This window comes from Lagenorhynchus albirostris, chromosome 3 (assembly GCF_949774975.1).
Source record: "Lagenorhynchus albirostris chromosome 3, mLagAlb1.1, whole genome shotgun sequence".
In the NCBI taxonomy this organism is placed as follows: Eukaryota; Metazoa; Chordata; class Mammalia; order Artiodactyla; family Delphinidae; genus Lagenorhynchus; species Lagenorhynchus albirostris.
The window spans coordinates 151744870-151757032 of record NC_083097.1 but is presented as its reverse complement, the minus strand read 5'-3'; the positions used below and the strand labels follow the sequence as shown (position 1 = coordinate 151757032).

Below are 12163 nucleotides of genomic sequence, written 5' to 3'. Positions count from 1 at the left end.
GGACGGGTCTGGTGCAGAACTCCGGCGAGAAGGCTCAGATCTGGGTGCCTCCCCCAGCTGCGTGGTGGGCAACTCGCTCCCCTCTCTGAGCCCAGTTTCTTCATCAGGAGAAGAGTCTCCACCTCACAAGGGGGTTGTGAGGTTTGAGGGGGAAAATGAAAACTAAAAGCTTGTGAAATTAAGAATTTCAAGACGTGCACAATATTGTGAGCTGCATTTATTGTACTCCACTGGTACCTGTCAGGGACCCCAGGACACTGTCCAGCCTGTGTCTGGGAGCTACAATGCTGGTTGCATACCCCACACCCTCCCCTCCTGGCAGCAGCTCCCAGCACCCCTGAATGGCACAGCAGCCAGGACCCCAATGGGTGATTATCCCAGAGGGAACCGTAGTGACACAGGGGCCAAAGCTGGCTCCCTCCTCTTTTGTTGGGCTTGCAGCATTTTTTTTCATTAGTTGTCAACACCTTAAAAATAGGAATATTTCACATAAAAGCCTGGATCTCTGGCTTCTCCAGATTTCTGACATTAGATCTGCATTCCCACTTTATAGCAATTAGCCACAACTAAATGACAACCACCAACTTCAGATGGGGACCTGTGCTTTGCCAGTCCCCACCACTCTATTGTACCTCAAGGTCAGCTGCCATTATCAACTTGATGGTCCAAATATTTTTCATCATAAAGCAATGTCTCTCTGTGTAGTCTTCAGGAACAGTAGGAAAGTCAGTTGCACTGCAAAGATCTCACAAGTCAAAGGCCTACTTCATTCATTTATACAACCTTAAGAGCATCTGAGTAAGAGATCTGTGAACCAGCCCAAATCCCCCCTTTTATCCACAAAGGGCACCCTAGGGATGGGTGCGGCAGTCACTCTACACACACCCCTTCATGCAGCTAAGAGGCAGAGCTGAGAGCAGCAGACTTCACAAGTCTGAGCCAGTTGCTCCTTTCAAAGTTCTCAAATTCCCTGAACCCAAAGCACTGGTAAGCTGGGTGGACACACCAGGCACTTGGCTGTACCAGAGTGAGGTGTGGACGAAGCAGCCAGACCCAGGCAAAGCTTGCTGGTGCGCCCTCTGGTGGCCATGAGGCAGCTCTGCAGGCCTCCATGAAGAGTTTCGATTTGATTCCAAGTGAGCCCGCGTCAACCACCGTGGGTCCCAAAGCAGGCTCCCCCCAACCCCATGTGTGCCAAGTTTTCAACTTCCAACTACTTCCTTCCCCAAACATTCCTGATCTCCATTCCACCCCTCAGCCACTCTCCTGAGCACCCATCTCAGTCTCCAGTGTGGCTGGACTCCTCCTAGGCTGTGTGGCCTCTTCACGGCAGGGTCCAGCCTCCCCATTCTTCACATCCTGGTGCCTCGCCCCAGGCTTAGCCCACGGCAGCCTCGCAGTGTTTGCAGGGAAAAACCCTACAGCAGTGGGGAGGCCAACCCCAACCTACAGGGTGAGCAGCACAGGCCAGGTGGGTCCCTCAGAGAACAGGAAGCACATGTCCCAGGAGACGATGTCCCAAGAGCTGCTGTGGCCAGATGGCCAATCTTCACAAGAAGCTGGGGGTCTGGACTTTTATGTGAAATACACCAAGTTTTACAGGTTGGCTCAAATGTATATACTACCCAGGCCAAGAAAACACATTGGCGGATGGCTCCAGGCTGGGGCCCAAGATGGAGAGCTCTGCTGAGAACCTGCAGCTGACAGAACCTTCAAGATGCCGGGCGGAAGCCAGTGGTTTTCAAGGTTTTGTTTATTTGAGTAGTCTGTAGCCATCATCATGTTTGATCCTGAGAGGCAAGCAAGGGAGAGAAAATTCTTGGACCCATTTTAGAGTCTGAGACATTGAGGCTGAAGTGGGCTCCTGGCAGGGTGAAGGTCACAGCTAGTGGAGAGAGCTCTGAGATACGTGAGGCTGTGTCCCACGCAACAGCAGGCCCCAAACCCACACCCCCTGGCCTGCCCCCTCTTAGCTGTGCCCTTCCTAGTCCCCTGGAGAGCCAACCACCCAACAACAGCTGAGATGGCAGCTCCCTGTGCACACCCACTGGCCACACCCACCCTCCGTGCACACAGCTACAGGACAGGCAGCCCGGGCAGAGCCATGCAGCTCTCTCCATAGGTGCACAGCCCAGAGGCACGCAAGCCCCATGTGGGGTTCAGGTCCAAGCAGAAACACCTCCTGCAGCCTTGCCCATCATGGGGAGAGTTGCGGGGGGGGGGTCCCTGGGTCAGCCAGGCGAGTGGCCATGGCCAGCGAGGCAGCCTCACCAGTTGGCCTTCACTGCCTTGATGTCACTCACGAGGTTCTGGGCCAGGCAGATACCAAAGATCTGTAAGACGGAGAGCAGGTGAGGGAGAGGCCACTGGCAGGGCAGGTTGTAAAGGGCAGAGTGAGGGCATGCAGGACCACAGTGATACCTGGAGGAGGGCGATGCCCACAAAGATCCCAGCCACGATGATCAGGTTGTCCTGCAGCCACTTTTCAAACTGGCCCACGCAGCCTTTGGTGTGGATGAAGCCCTGCTGCTCCAGCTCCTAGGGACAGATGGGCACCAGGCTCAGCTCAGCCCACCCACCACCACTGCAGGCCCCATCTCAGTCCAGCTTGCTAAGCTCAGCCCCGCCCAGGACCTTACACCTTAGTGCCTGCAGCCTGGAGCTCCACCACAGGGCCTTCTCATCGGGGTCTCAGCACAGATGCCTTCTCCTCCGAGAGGCCTTCCCTGACTGCCCTGCCCCAATCCCATCACTTCTCTGATTTTATTTTCTTCCAAGCTTAGCTGAAATTGTCACATTATTGTTCGTATTTCTTTATCCATGTCTTACTGTTTTCTCCCTCTAGTGGAGTCCACTGCCTTGTGTTTGGCAGTACCAAGCCCCGCGTGCCTCCTAGGACTCAGCATCCCCTCCCCCGAATCCCTGAGGCCTTTTAGAGCCTAAAGGGGACCCCCCCTTCCGATCCCAGGGCCCCCAGCTGCCCCCAGCCCTGTCCCCTCCCCTCTCACCAGTTTGAGCCGAACATCGTAGCCACACTGAGTGTTGAGGACATCTTCCTGAGAAGAAACAGGCCAGTGAGCAACTCAGTGGGGGGGGGGGGCATCCATGGGGTCTCAGGGGAAGCAGATGGAACAGTGGATTCCGCTGCGTCCACCGCTCCTTAAGCTAGGCTGGCTGGGACCCGTGCACCTCTTTCCCTGATGCCAGGGCGCATGGCCACAACACCAGCTTGAACTGCTTCAGTTTTAGGAACCCTGACTGCTCGAGTTTTATAAGAATGGGAAGAAACCTGGCCCTTGTTGTCCCTGTGCACTGTGACTGGAGGGGTGTCACCGAGAGAAGCTTCTGCTCTAAAGAAAGCCATAAAAGGGTCAGAACCCCCAACCCTGCCACCCCAGCATGGTGGCCCAAGAGGAGCAGTCCCTAGCCAACAGGCCTCAGCACTGCCCATGGACACAAACTCCCCAGCCCACAGGGCTACTCCTATGTAAGCTGACCTCCCCCCACATCCACATCCACAGCCCCCAGAGCAGGGTGGAGTCGAGCCAGCCTGGGGATGGGCTCTTCCCAGACTGGGCCTGCGAACTGCGAGGCCCACCCATCCTCACCAGGCCCCGCTCACCACAGGGTCCCTGACGCAGCAGGAGAAGGGCACCCCGCAGCGCTCCCGGCTCGGGTTCACGTCAGTGCAGTTGAAGTAGATATTGAGGTTCCAGTCGTTGGGCCCTCGGGCTCCGCAGCAAGACCACTAGTGGGTGGGAGAAGAACCCCAGGTGAGCCAGGCCCAGCCCAGGAGCCCCATCCTGTTTGGGGACAGGCCCAGGCTGCAGGAAGACAGGGCTGGGCTGGCCGGGAGGGGGCCTAGAGGCAGCCAGGCAGGCGGGTAGCTCTGCCACAGACAGGCCAGGCCTGGGCCCAGGGCCACCAGAGCAGCTTGAGGCTCCTGCCTGGGTTGGTGGGGGCTGGGTGGAGTAGGAAGGGGCTCCTGAGCTTGTCCCCTAGTCCAAGAGAGGCTGAGAAAAGGAAGGGAGGGGGCAGGGATGGTGGCCCAAGGACTGTGGCTTCCTCCAGGCCACCTTGAGGGGTTCGAGTTTCAACAAACCCTGTGGGGAAAGGCACCACTGAACCCCACATCTGTGACCTGTCTCCCCACACTTGCCCCAGCGATTTTTACAGAAGACCTTCTCTCTTCCTCTCTGCCGGGACAGGAGGGCAATCCTGCCACCCTCACAATGATCCCATTCCACATTACAGATGCTGCTGTCAGCACCTGTATCACCATTACCCCTACCCAGCACATCGTGGGGCTGCAATGAAGCAGGGAGCTCATGATCTAGTGGGGAGACAGGAGCACACAGCCTTAACTCACTGACATGGCACAGGCTGCTAAAAAGCTGGCCCTCAAGGGACCAGCTCAAGGCTGGTCTTGAGAGGCCTTCTCCTCTCCCAAGGCTGCCCCCAAGAGGCCTTCGCCTTCTCCGAGCTTCCCCATTTCAGCCCTTACCACAGTTTATAATTCTACACACACACGCACACACACACGCACACACACACACATTTGTTTGTTTTGCTCTTTTATCATCTGTCTCTTCCCCCAGACTACCATCCCCACAAACACAGGTCCCAGCTTTTTTCACCTCTGAATCCCCAGCCCCTAGCCCAGAGCCTGGCACAGAATAGGTCCATAACAATTCTGTGTTGAATGAACAAATAAATCACATCCTAACCACCTGCCTCTCTGTTTACTTCTACCCTGGGTTGAGAGCTCCTCAAAGCAGGCACCGGCTCTGGTTCACCTCTGGATCCCAGAGCAGTTCTTGGGGTGGATGGCACCAAAGGAGTATGACTCTGAGTGTGTGTGACTACGTGTGTGAGTGGGTGAGAATGTGCAGGCGGGAGGTGTCTAGGATTTTGTGAACTGTTCACTGACTGCTTCTTCACAGGGGTTAGGTTTGCAAGCTTGAGGGCAGAGCTTCTGGGGGGCAGGTCTCAAACTCGAATATGTTCAGAGGCCAAACGAATAATATAAATGAGGGAAGAAGGCCGACAGGTATAATAAAATAGAGTGGCGGGGACGGGGCAAACAGTCCCTCTACCAGCAAAGGGAGCAGTGGCAATGTAGCACCAGCCCATACTGTGGGCCCAGTTTAGTAGAAGAAGAAATCTATATTTTTATGCCACGTTTCCTCCTTTAAGTGTTCTGTAAGCCTGGCCTAGGAGCTGCCAGTTTGGATCCTCTGGCCTCTGTTCCCCAATGTTGTGACCATGCAGGGCTAGGCACATGGAGATCACGAGTGGCTGGCTTCCTCTCAGACAGGGGCCCTCCTGGCTCGCTTCCTTGGGGCCTGCCTGGCCTGGTGGGCGAGGGAACAGACCCAGCACACAGGGAGCTTTCTCCCTCATTCATCTGTCCAGCACGTGCCTCCTGCATGTGGTCAGAGCTGGATGCTGGACTTACGTATTCCTGAGCAAAGTCAATGAGGTTCTGGAGGTCAATGTCATCCCGATAGGCCTTGACATTGTTGTTGATGAAGAGGTTGAGCTGGTCTCGAATCCAGTCCTTGAAGACGAAGGCCAGGATCCCTGTTGCCAACTCCAGGAAGAAGATGAGGCCAAGGAACACGGAGAACTGGGGTTGGGGGCACACAGACAGTGGGGGTCAGAGATACAGGGTCTGGGGTTGCCACTGGGTGGGGCTCCAACCTCCTGCACCCTGACCCAAGACAGCCCAGAGTCCCCACCTTCTATCATGTTAGTATTGTTTTATGATGAAAAAAGATAGTGCTGTTCTTACCTACCCTGTTGTCTTTGAGAAACCACTCTCCACACACACATTCAGTTTCTGCTGCTACACAAGAGCCACCTCCACCTCTTTCCCCATTCCCACTCCCACACAGAGGACTGGGCATGCGTCAAGATCCCACCAATCAGAGCATTACCTCCCCTGGGACCACAGGGATTGGTCCAGAGGCGGCCAATCAGGACTAAGGAGATGCAGTTGAAGTACTTGGGCAGAATGGTTGGGAAGGGAGAGCCTCACTCAGCCTCCAGCAGGAGTTCCTGGGAGGGCAGCTTGAAGCCAGCACCCACCCATTCCCGGACATCTTTCCACCCCAAGAGGACTGGAGCCAACCCAGAGGGACAGAGCTGAGAAACAGAGCGACTAGGACAAGTGACACTGTGGTGGCTGCTGGATCCAAATGCGCTGGCAGCTAACACGCCCTTGGGCTTTCTTAGTGGCCCTTTTAGCTTAGGCCACTAGGTTTCGGTCCCGTACAACAGAAAGGATACTATAAACGTGGAGAATACAAATCTAGTGATTATTGTTACAATAACATAATAATAAAACTATCATTATTAAGCATGAACTATGCAAGAAGTGGGTGGGAGGAGGTTGGGGTCCCCAGTGGGAGGGCACTCACAAACTTGAGCAGGAAGGTGTTCTCCCGGAGGGCCCCAATGCAGCCGGCAAAGCCCAGCACCGACATGATGCCTCCTACCACTACAAACAGCCACACAGGGTCAAGGCCTCCCAGATCTGTCAGCGCCGAGATGTTGGAGAGAACACCCTGTGAAGGGCGAGCAGAGGCAAATGGGGGGAGCTGGCCCTCCCACCATCTTGACCCAGAGCAGCCCCACACCCTACCCCACCACCTTACCTTCTCACCCCAGGCCCAGAGACCAATGGCCAGGAACAGGGCTCCCAGCACCTGCAGGAGCAGCAGCAAAGAGCTGAGGGCTGGGGCACCAGCATCCTTTCCCACCCCCAGCAGAGCCCCCTCCCCACTACTGCTCAGGGTCTTCAGGAAGCCAGGGGGAAAGAGAGAAAGAGGGGAAAGGGCTGTAAATGGGATCCAGGGTCCTTTCTTCTTTTTTTTTTTAACATCTTTATTGGAGTATAATTGCTTTACAATGGTGTGTTAGTTTCTGCTTTATAACAAAGTGAATCAGGTATACATATACATATGTCCCCATATCTCTTCCCTCTTGTGTCTCCCTCCCACCCTCTGCATCCCACCCCTCTAGGTGGTCACAAAGCACCGAGCTGATCTCCCTCTGCTATGCGGCTGCTTCCCACTAGCTATCTATTTTACGTTTGGTAGTGTATATATGTCCATGTCACTCTCTCACTTTGTCCCAGCTTACCCTTCCCCGTCCCCGTATCCTCAAGTCCATTCTCTAGTAGGTCTGCATCTTTATTCCCGTCTTGCCCCTAGGTTCTTCTGACCATTTTTTTTCTTTTCTTTTTTTTAGATTCCATATATATGTGTTAGCATATGGTATTTGTTTTTCGCTTTCTGATTTACTTCACTCTGTATGACAGTCTCTAGGTCCATCCACCTCACTACAAATAACTCAGTTTTGTTCCTTTTTATGGCTGAGTAATATTCCATTGTATATATGAGCCATATCTTCTTTATCCATTCATCTGTTGATGGACACTTAGGTTGCTTCCATGTCCTGGCTATTGTAAATAGAGCTGCAATGAACATTTTGGTACATGACTCTTTTTGAATTATGGTTTTCTCAGGGTATATGCCCAGTAGTGGAATTGCTGGGTCATATGGTAGTTCTATTTTTAATTTTTTAAGGAACCTCCATACTGTTCTCCATAGTGGCTATATCAATTTACATTCAGGGTCCTTTCAATCTTCCCAAGAATGCATCTCAGTGTTTCTTCCCACAGGACACAGCTTGGAAGACTGAACCGTCCCCAGCCCTAAGACAGACGAAGGCGGGCCCCTTCTTGGAACTCAGAATTGGAGCAGAGGATGGCCAAAACAGTCCCACCAAGTGGCAGCAGCTGTTTCCTGAGCCTCTGTTCTCACCCCAGGCCTATGTTAGGGTTCCAGGCTCCTGGCATCCTCTCTGCCCCCTCCCAAGTCTGGTCCTCTTGCTGCCCTGCAACTCTGTGACTGCCGCCTCACTCCCGTCCCACCCTTTCAACCTCTATCTGGCAGAGTACGTTTGTAGTTCACAGCCAAAGACCCCTAAATGACAGGGAATCCCAATTCAGCCCCGTATCAGCAGAGTGGCACCAGCCTAGGCCTTCTAAACACCACCCAGTATCCCACCTCATTTCCGTACTAGGAAGAGCCCTGGATATCGAGGGCAGCTGCCTGAACCCGGGCAGGACATCTAGTCTCAGAGGGAGAGTGCCCCTCTGGCCCAAGCCCAAGGCTGCGACCCCACCTCTTCAGACCTCCCTCTCCCACCTGCTTTCTCTACAGGCTCCTTCCCCTCAGCACAGAGCCTCAGTCAGCTCCACCCCTGACCTGCCACCTTTAGCACCTTCCCCTCTCCAACCCCAGGCTCCTCCCACTGCTGTACTCTTTTCTAGAAATATTTTTCCTTCCCTCCCCCACACTGGATCTGGGATGTGAAACCAAACATCACTTCTCCTGCCTCATCCCACTTGACCCGCCCGTGGCCTTTAGGTGAATGATCAGTACTTTCTCTCTCCCAAACCTCTCCATGGTTAACGCAACGCCGTTCCTCCTCCTGCCCTTTCTCAGCCTCCCTCCTACAGTGCTCTGCTTCACCTGCGCCATGCACATGGCTACCCCCCTCCCCCACCAGGTTCCAACCTCAGCCTTCTACCCTTCTTCTTCTCACACTCATCTTTCACCCCATCGTGACACTGGCATCTCCTGATCTACACCCAAACCTCTCCCCGGCTCTAGAGCCCTTAGTCCACCTGCCTGCTGCAAACGCCTCCATGTCCCAGGATCCATTCCATGCACCAGAAATACATCAGGGAATAGGACACATGAGCTCTCAGCCCTCATGGAGTTTACACTCCAGTGGGGGAAATCCACAGTGAGCAAACAAGGTAATTTCAGATACCAACAGAGCCTTTAAAGAAAATCAAACAGGGTGATGAAATGGGGAGTTAATAGGGTAGTGGGGTCATGTTTCAGTTAGGGAGCATGGTGACATTTTAGCTGAGGTTTGAATGATGAAAAGGTGCACTGAAGAGAAGAGAATTCTAGGCGGAAGTACTGGCAAAGGCCCAGAGGTAAGATCATGTTTGGCGGTGCAAGGGACAAACTGAAGGGCAGCAAGGCCAGACACCACAGGGTGCTGTGGGCCACGGGGAGGAGTCTGGACTGTATTCTAGTGAGAAAAAACTGGAAGGTTCTGAGCAGGGTAACATAAGGGTCTGCTTTCCATTAAAATAAAAAAATCTCTGGGCCTGTTTCACAGGTACCTCCTTCAGGCCACCTTGACCCAAAACCAAACCCCCAAGTGGCCCAGTCCTGTCAGTTCAGCCTCATAACTTACCCTGGAGCCTTCCTCACCTTTCCCACCTGCCACCACCCCAACTTTGCCCCAGCCCTCCTCCCTGGTCTCCCTACCTCCAAACCCTGCCCCTCACTCACCCTCCCCATGTCAGCCAGGCAGATCTGCCTCCAAAACAGAAGCTAGAACATACCCATCACCCAGCACTGAAGCCTTGAGTGCTACCCTCTGCCCTCAACATAAAACTCAAACTCTCTGCCCCAGATCTGGGGCCTTTCACACTCGGGCTCCCCATCCTGGAGGACCCTGGAACAAGCCTGGGTCTCTCATGCCTCTCGCCCCTTGACATCTGAGGGGGGTTCCCTCTGCTTAATGCTCTGCCTCACCTCCATCTACTGCCCACTGAGCTGTCACCTTGACTCTGCACTTACTGGCTGTGTGACTCTGGGTTAAAAGATTTAACCTCTCTGTGCCTGTTCCTTCACCTGTAAAATGTAGATAATAAAGTAGCTGCAAGAATACAGTAAGTTATAATTCATTTAACCTGCGTAACAGTCCTGAGGGGCAGGCTTCATTATCACCCACTCGCTGCCAGGGAAGCTAAGGCCCAGAGAGAAGTGACTTGCCCACTGTCTCACAGCTAGGCCTGCTTCACCCAGAGCCCCAGACTTCCCTGACTAGTGCTCTCTGCACATGGCTCACACCCTCGAGGCTGGGCACTGCTGGGGCCAAAGGACACCCACATTGCATGAGCAGCATGTGGGTAAAGGGCAGTGCCACTGAGTCCTGATAAACAAAACTGAATGGGTCTGGCATTCTGACCCAAGACGTCAGAAGCAGAGACTGCAGAGGCAGCAAGTAGCCTTGGAGATATGGGATGAAGAGGGAGAAGGGAAAGATGACTTGGCAGGGCCCAGGGCTATAGATGCCACCCTGGGAGGGGCACCAGCAGCTCCCTTCTCCAGGCAGGGGCAGCCCTGCCCTGGAGCCTCGGTTTGGTCAGCTGTGGATGTTGAATTCTGTTCCCCAGGGCCAGCTCTCCTGGCCTCTCATCAGGAAATATCCCCTGTCCCCGGCCGAGAACTAGGGCGATTGGCCCTCCCTGCCCGCAAGCCTCTTTGGGGTGGGGGTGGGGCTTCGACCTTTGACCTACCCTCCCCCTTTGTAGGAGCTTAAGGCGAGGCAGCAGGCCCAGGTACTGGAGAGGTAAAGGGGCAGGAGACGGGATCCCGTCCTTCGAGGAGGCTCTCATCCCTACGGGTAAAACCAGGGGTGGGGCTCCGCGTATCCCTGACACCCCCGGGTAGCAAAGGGGCTGGGAGGGAGAGGGGGCGCCCGCACTAAGCGTGCCCGTGGGGTCTTCACGGAAACACCTCCCATTTCTCCGCCGGGCCTCGGGAAGACCCCGGAAGACTGTCCCCCCCCTCCCCCCGCCACTACCGCAGTGGCTGGGACCCGTCCCCTGCAATCCGGGCCTCTTCGTAGTTCCCCTGGGTGGTCCTGGGGGTGGGCGTGGAGGTGCGAATGGGAGGAAGGAGTGGGGGGACGGTCCCAAGCCCTTGTGGCAGAGAGTGTCTCCCCCTAGTAGGGGACTGAGCCTCCTTCTCCCGCCATCCCCAGCACAGGGCCCAGAACCCACCCCGCTCTCACCCAGAAGACGATGTTGAAGCCAAACAGGAAGTATTTCCCGCAGCAGCCGACCTCGGGTTCCTGGAAGTGCTGGTGCTTGCCGGTCATGGTGAGCGGCCGCCCGCCGGCCCGGGAACCGGAGCCGGGGGCTGGGCCCAGCCCTCCGCGGGCCGCCCGGGGCTGGAGCCGCCCGGGGCCTAGCCCGGCGGCTGCGGCTTCATGGCTGCGGCCACCCAGAGCGCCCGTCGGGCCCCGCCCGCCCCCCAGGGTCCGCCCCGCAGGGACCGCCCTAGGCTCCCGGACCGCCCCCTGCTTGGTCCCCCTCAGAGCCCCACCTCTAGGCCTGACTCCGCCCCCTCCATAGGCTCCGCCCCCAGCCTTACTCCCCTTTGGAGCCCAGTCTCCCGACTGTCCCCTCCGGACCCCACCCCCATACAGGCCCCTCCCCACAGCCCGACTCAGCCCTCTCGGAGGCTAGCCTCTAGGCCTGACTCCTCCCTATGCGCTGGCCGCTGCAGCGTCCTTCAGACCAACCTGAGATGCTGAGGGCGCCGCAAGTCGCAGACACGAAAGACCCCTAGTTCCCCCCACACCGCAAAGCTCAGGACCAGCGCCACCCCAATCCCCGGCCTTGCCGTCTGTTCCCATCCCTAGAGAGGAGTAACTACTGAGCTGGTGAGCGAGAGGAGGATGGTTATATGGATGGTGTTTAGCACACGTGCAGGACGTTTTATTACAGTGGAGTCCAATCAGAAGCGCTTTTTGGGTGCTGGGATGAATTGGGAGATTGGGATTGACATATAAACACTTTATACTATGTATAAAATAGATAACTAATGAGAACCTACTGTATAGCTCAGGGAACTCTACTCAATGCTCTGTGGTGACCTAAATGGGAAGGAAATACAAAAAAGAGGGATATTTGTATACCTATAGCTGATTCACTTTGCTGTACAGTAGAAACTAACACAACATTGTAAAGCAACTAAACTCCAATAAAAATAAATTTTTTAAAAAAGCGCTCATCACTGGATGGAAATTCTTTTTTTTAAAATTTTTTTATGGCTGCGTTGGGTCTTCGTTGCAGCGCGCGGGCTTTCTCTAGTTTCCGTGCGTGGGCTTCTCATCGGGCTGGCTTTTCTTGATGCGGAGCGAGCTTCAGTAGTTGTGGCTCACCAGCTCTAGAGTGCAGGCTCAGTAGTTGTAGCTCGCGGACTTAGCTGCTCTGCGTGCATGTGGGATCTTCCCAGACCAGGGCTCGAACCCATGTCCCCTGCATTGGCAGGCAGAT

The 12163-nt window shown here is 55.1% G+C and overlaps 1 protein-coding gene across 3 annotated transcripts; it reads right to left on the bottom strand.

The window, feature by feature from the left end:
• Positions 1-202: 202 nt before the first annotated feature.
• On the bottom strand, positions 203-11117 carry TSPAN17 (tetraspanin 17). Of its 3 annotated transcripts, XM_060144260.1 has the most exons (9): positions 10894-11117; positions 6660-6710; positions 6423-6569; positions 5459-5629; positions 3623-3748; positions 3009-3056; positions 2422-2538; positions 2272-2333; positions 203-1790 (listed from the first exon to the last, which is right to left on the bottom strand). In XM_060144260.1, exons 1-9 carry the CDS (start codon positions 10978-10980, stop codon positions 1754-1756), a joined length of 846 nt encoding a protein of 281 aa, XP_060000243.1. In that variant the 5' UTR covers positions 10981-11117; the 3' UTR covers positions 203-1753. The 3 variants fall into 3 exon arrangements, with proteins under 3 accessions (XP_060000243.1, XP_060000245.1, XP_060000244.1); XM_060144262.1 differs by lacking the exon at positions 6423-6569; XM_060144261.1 differs by lacking the exons at positions 203-1790; positions 10894-11117 and adding an exon at positions 10397-10497 and having other exon boundaries at positions 1797-2333.
• Positions 11118-12163: the final 1046 nt, after the last annotated feature.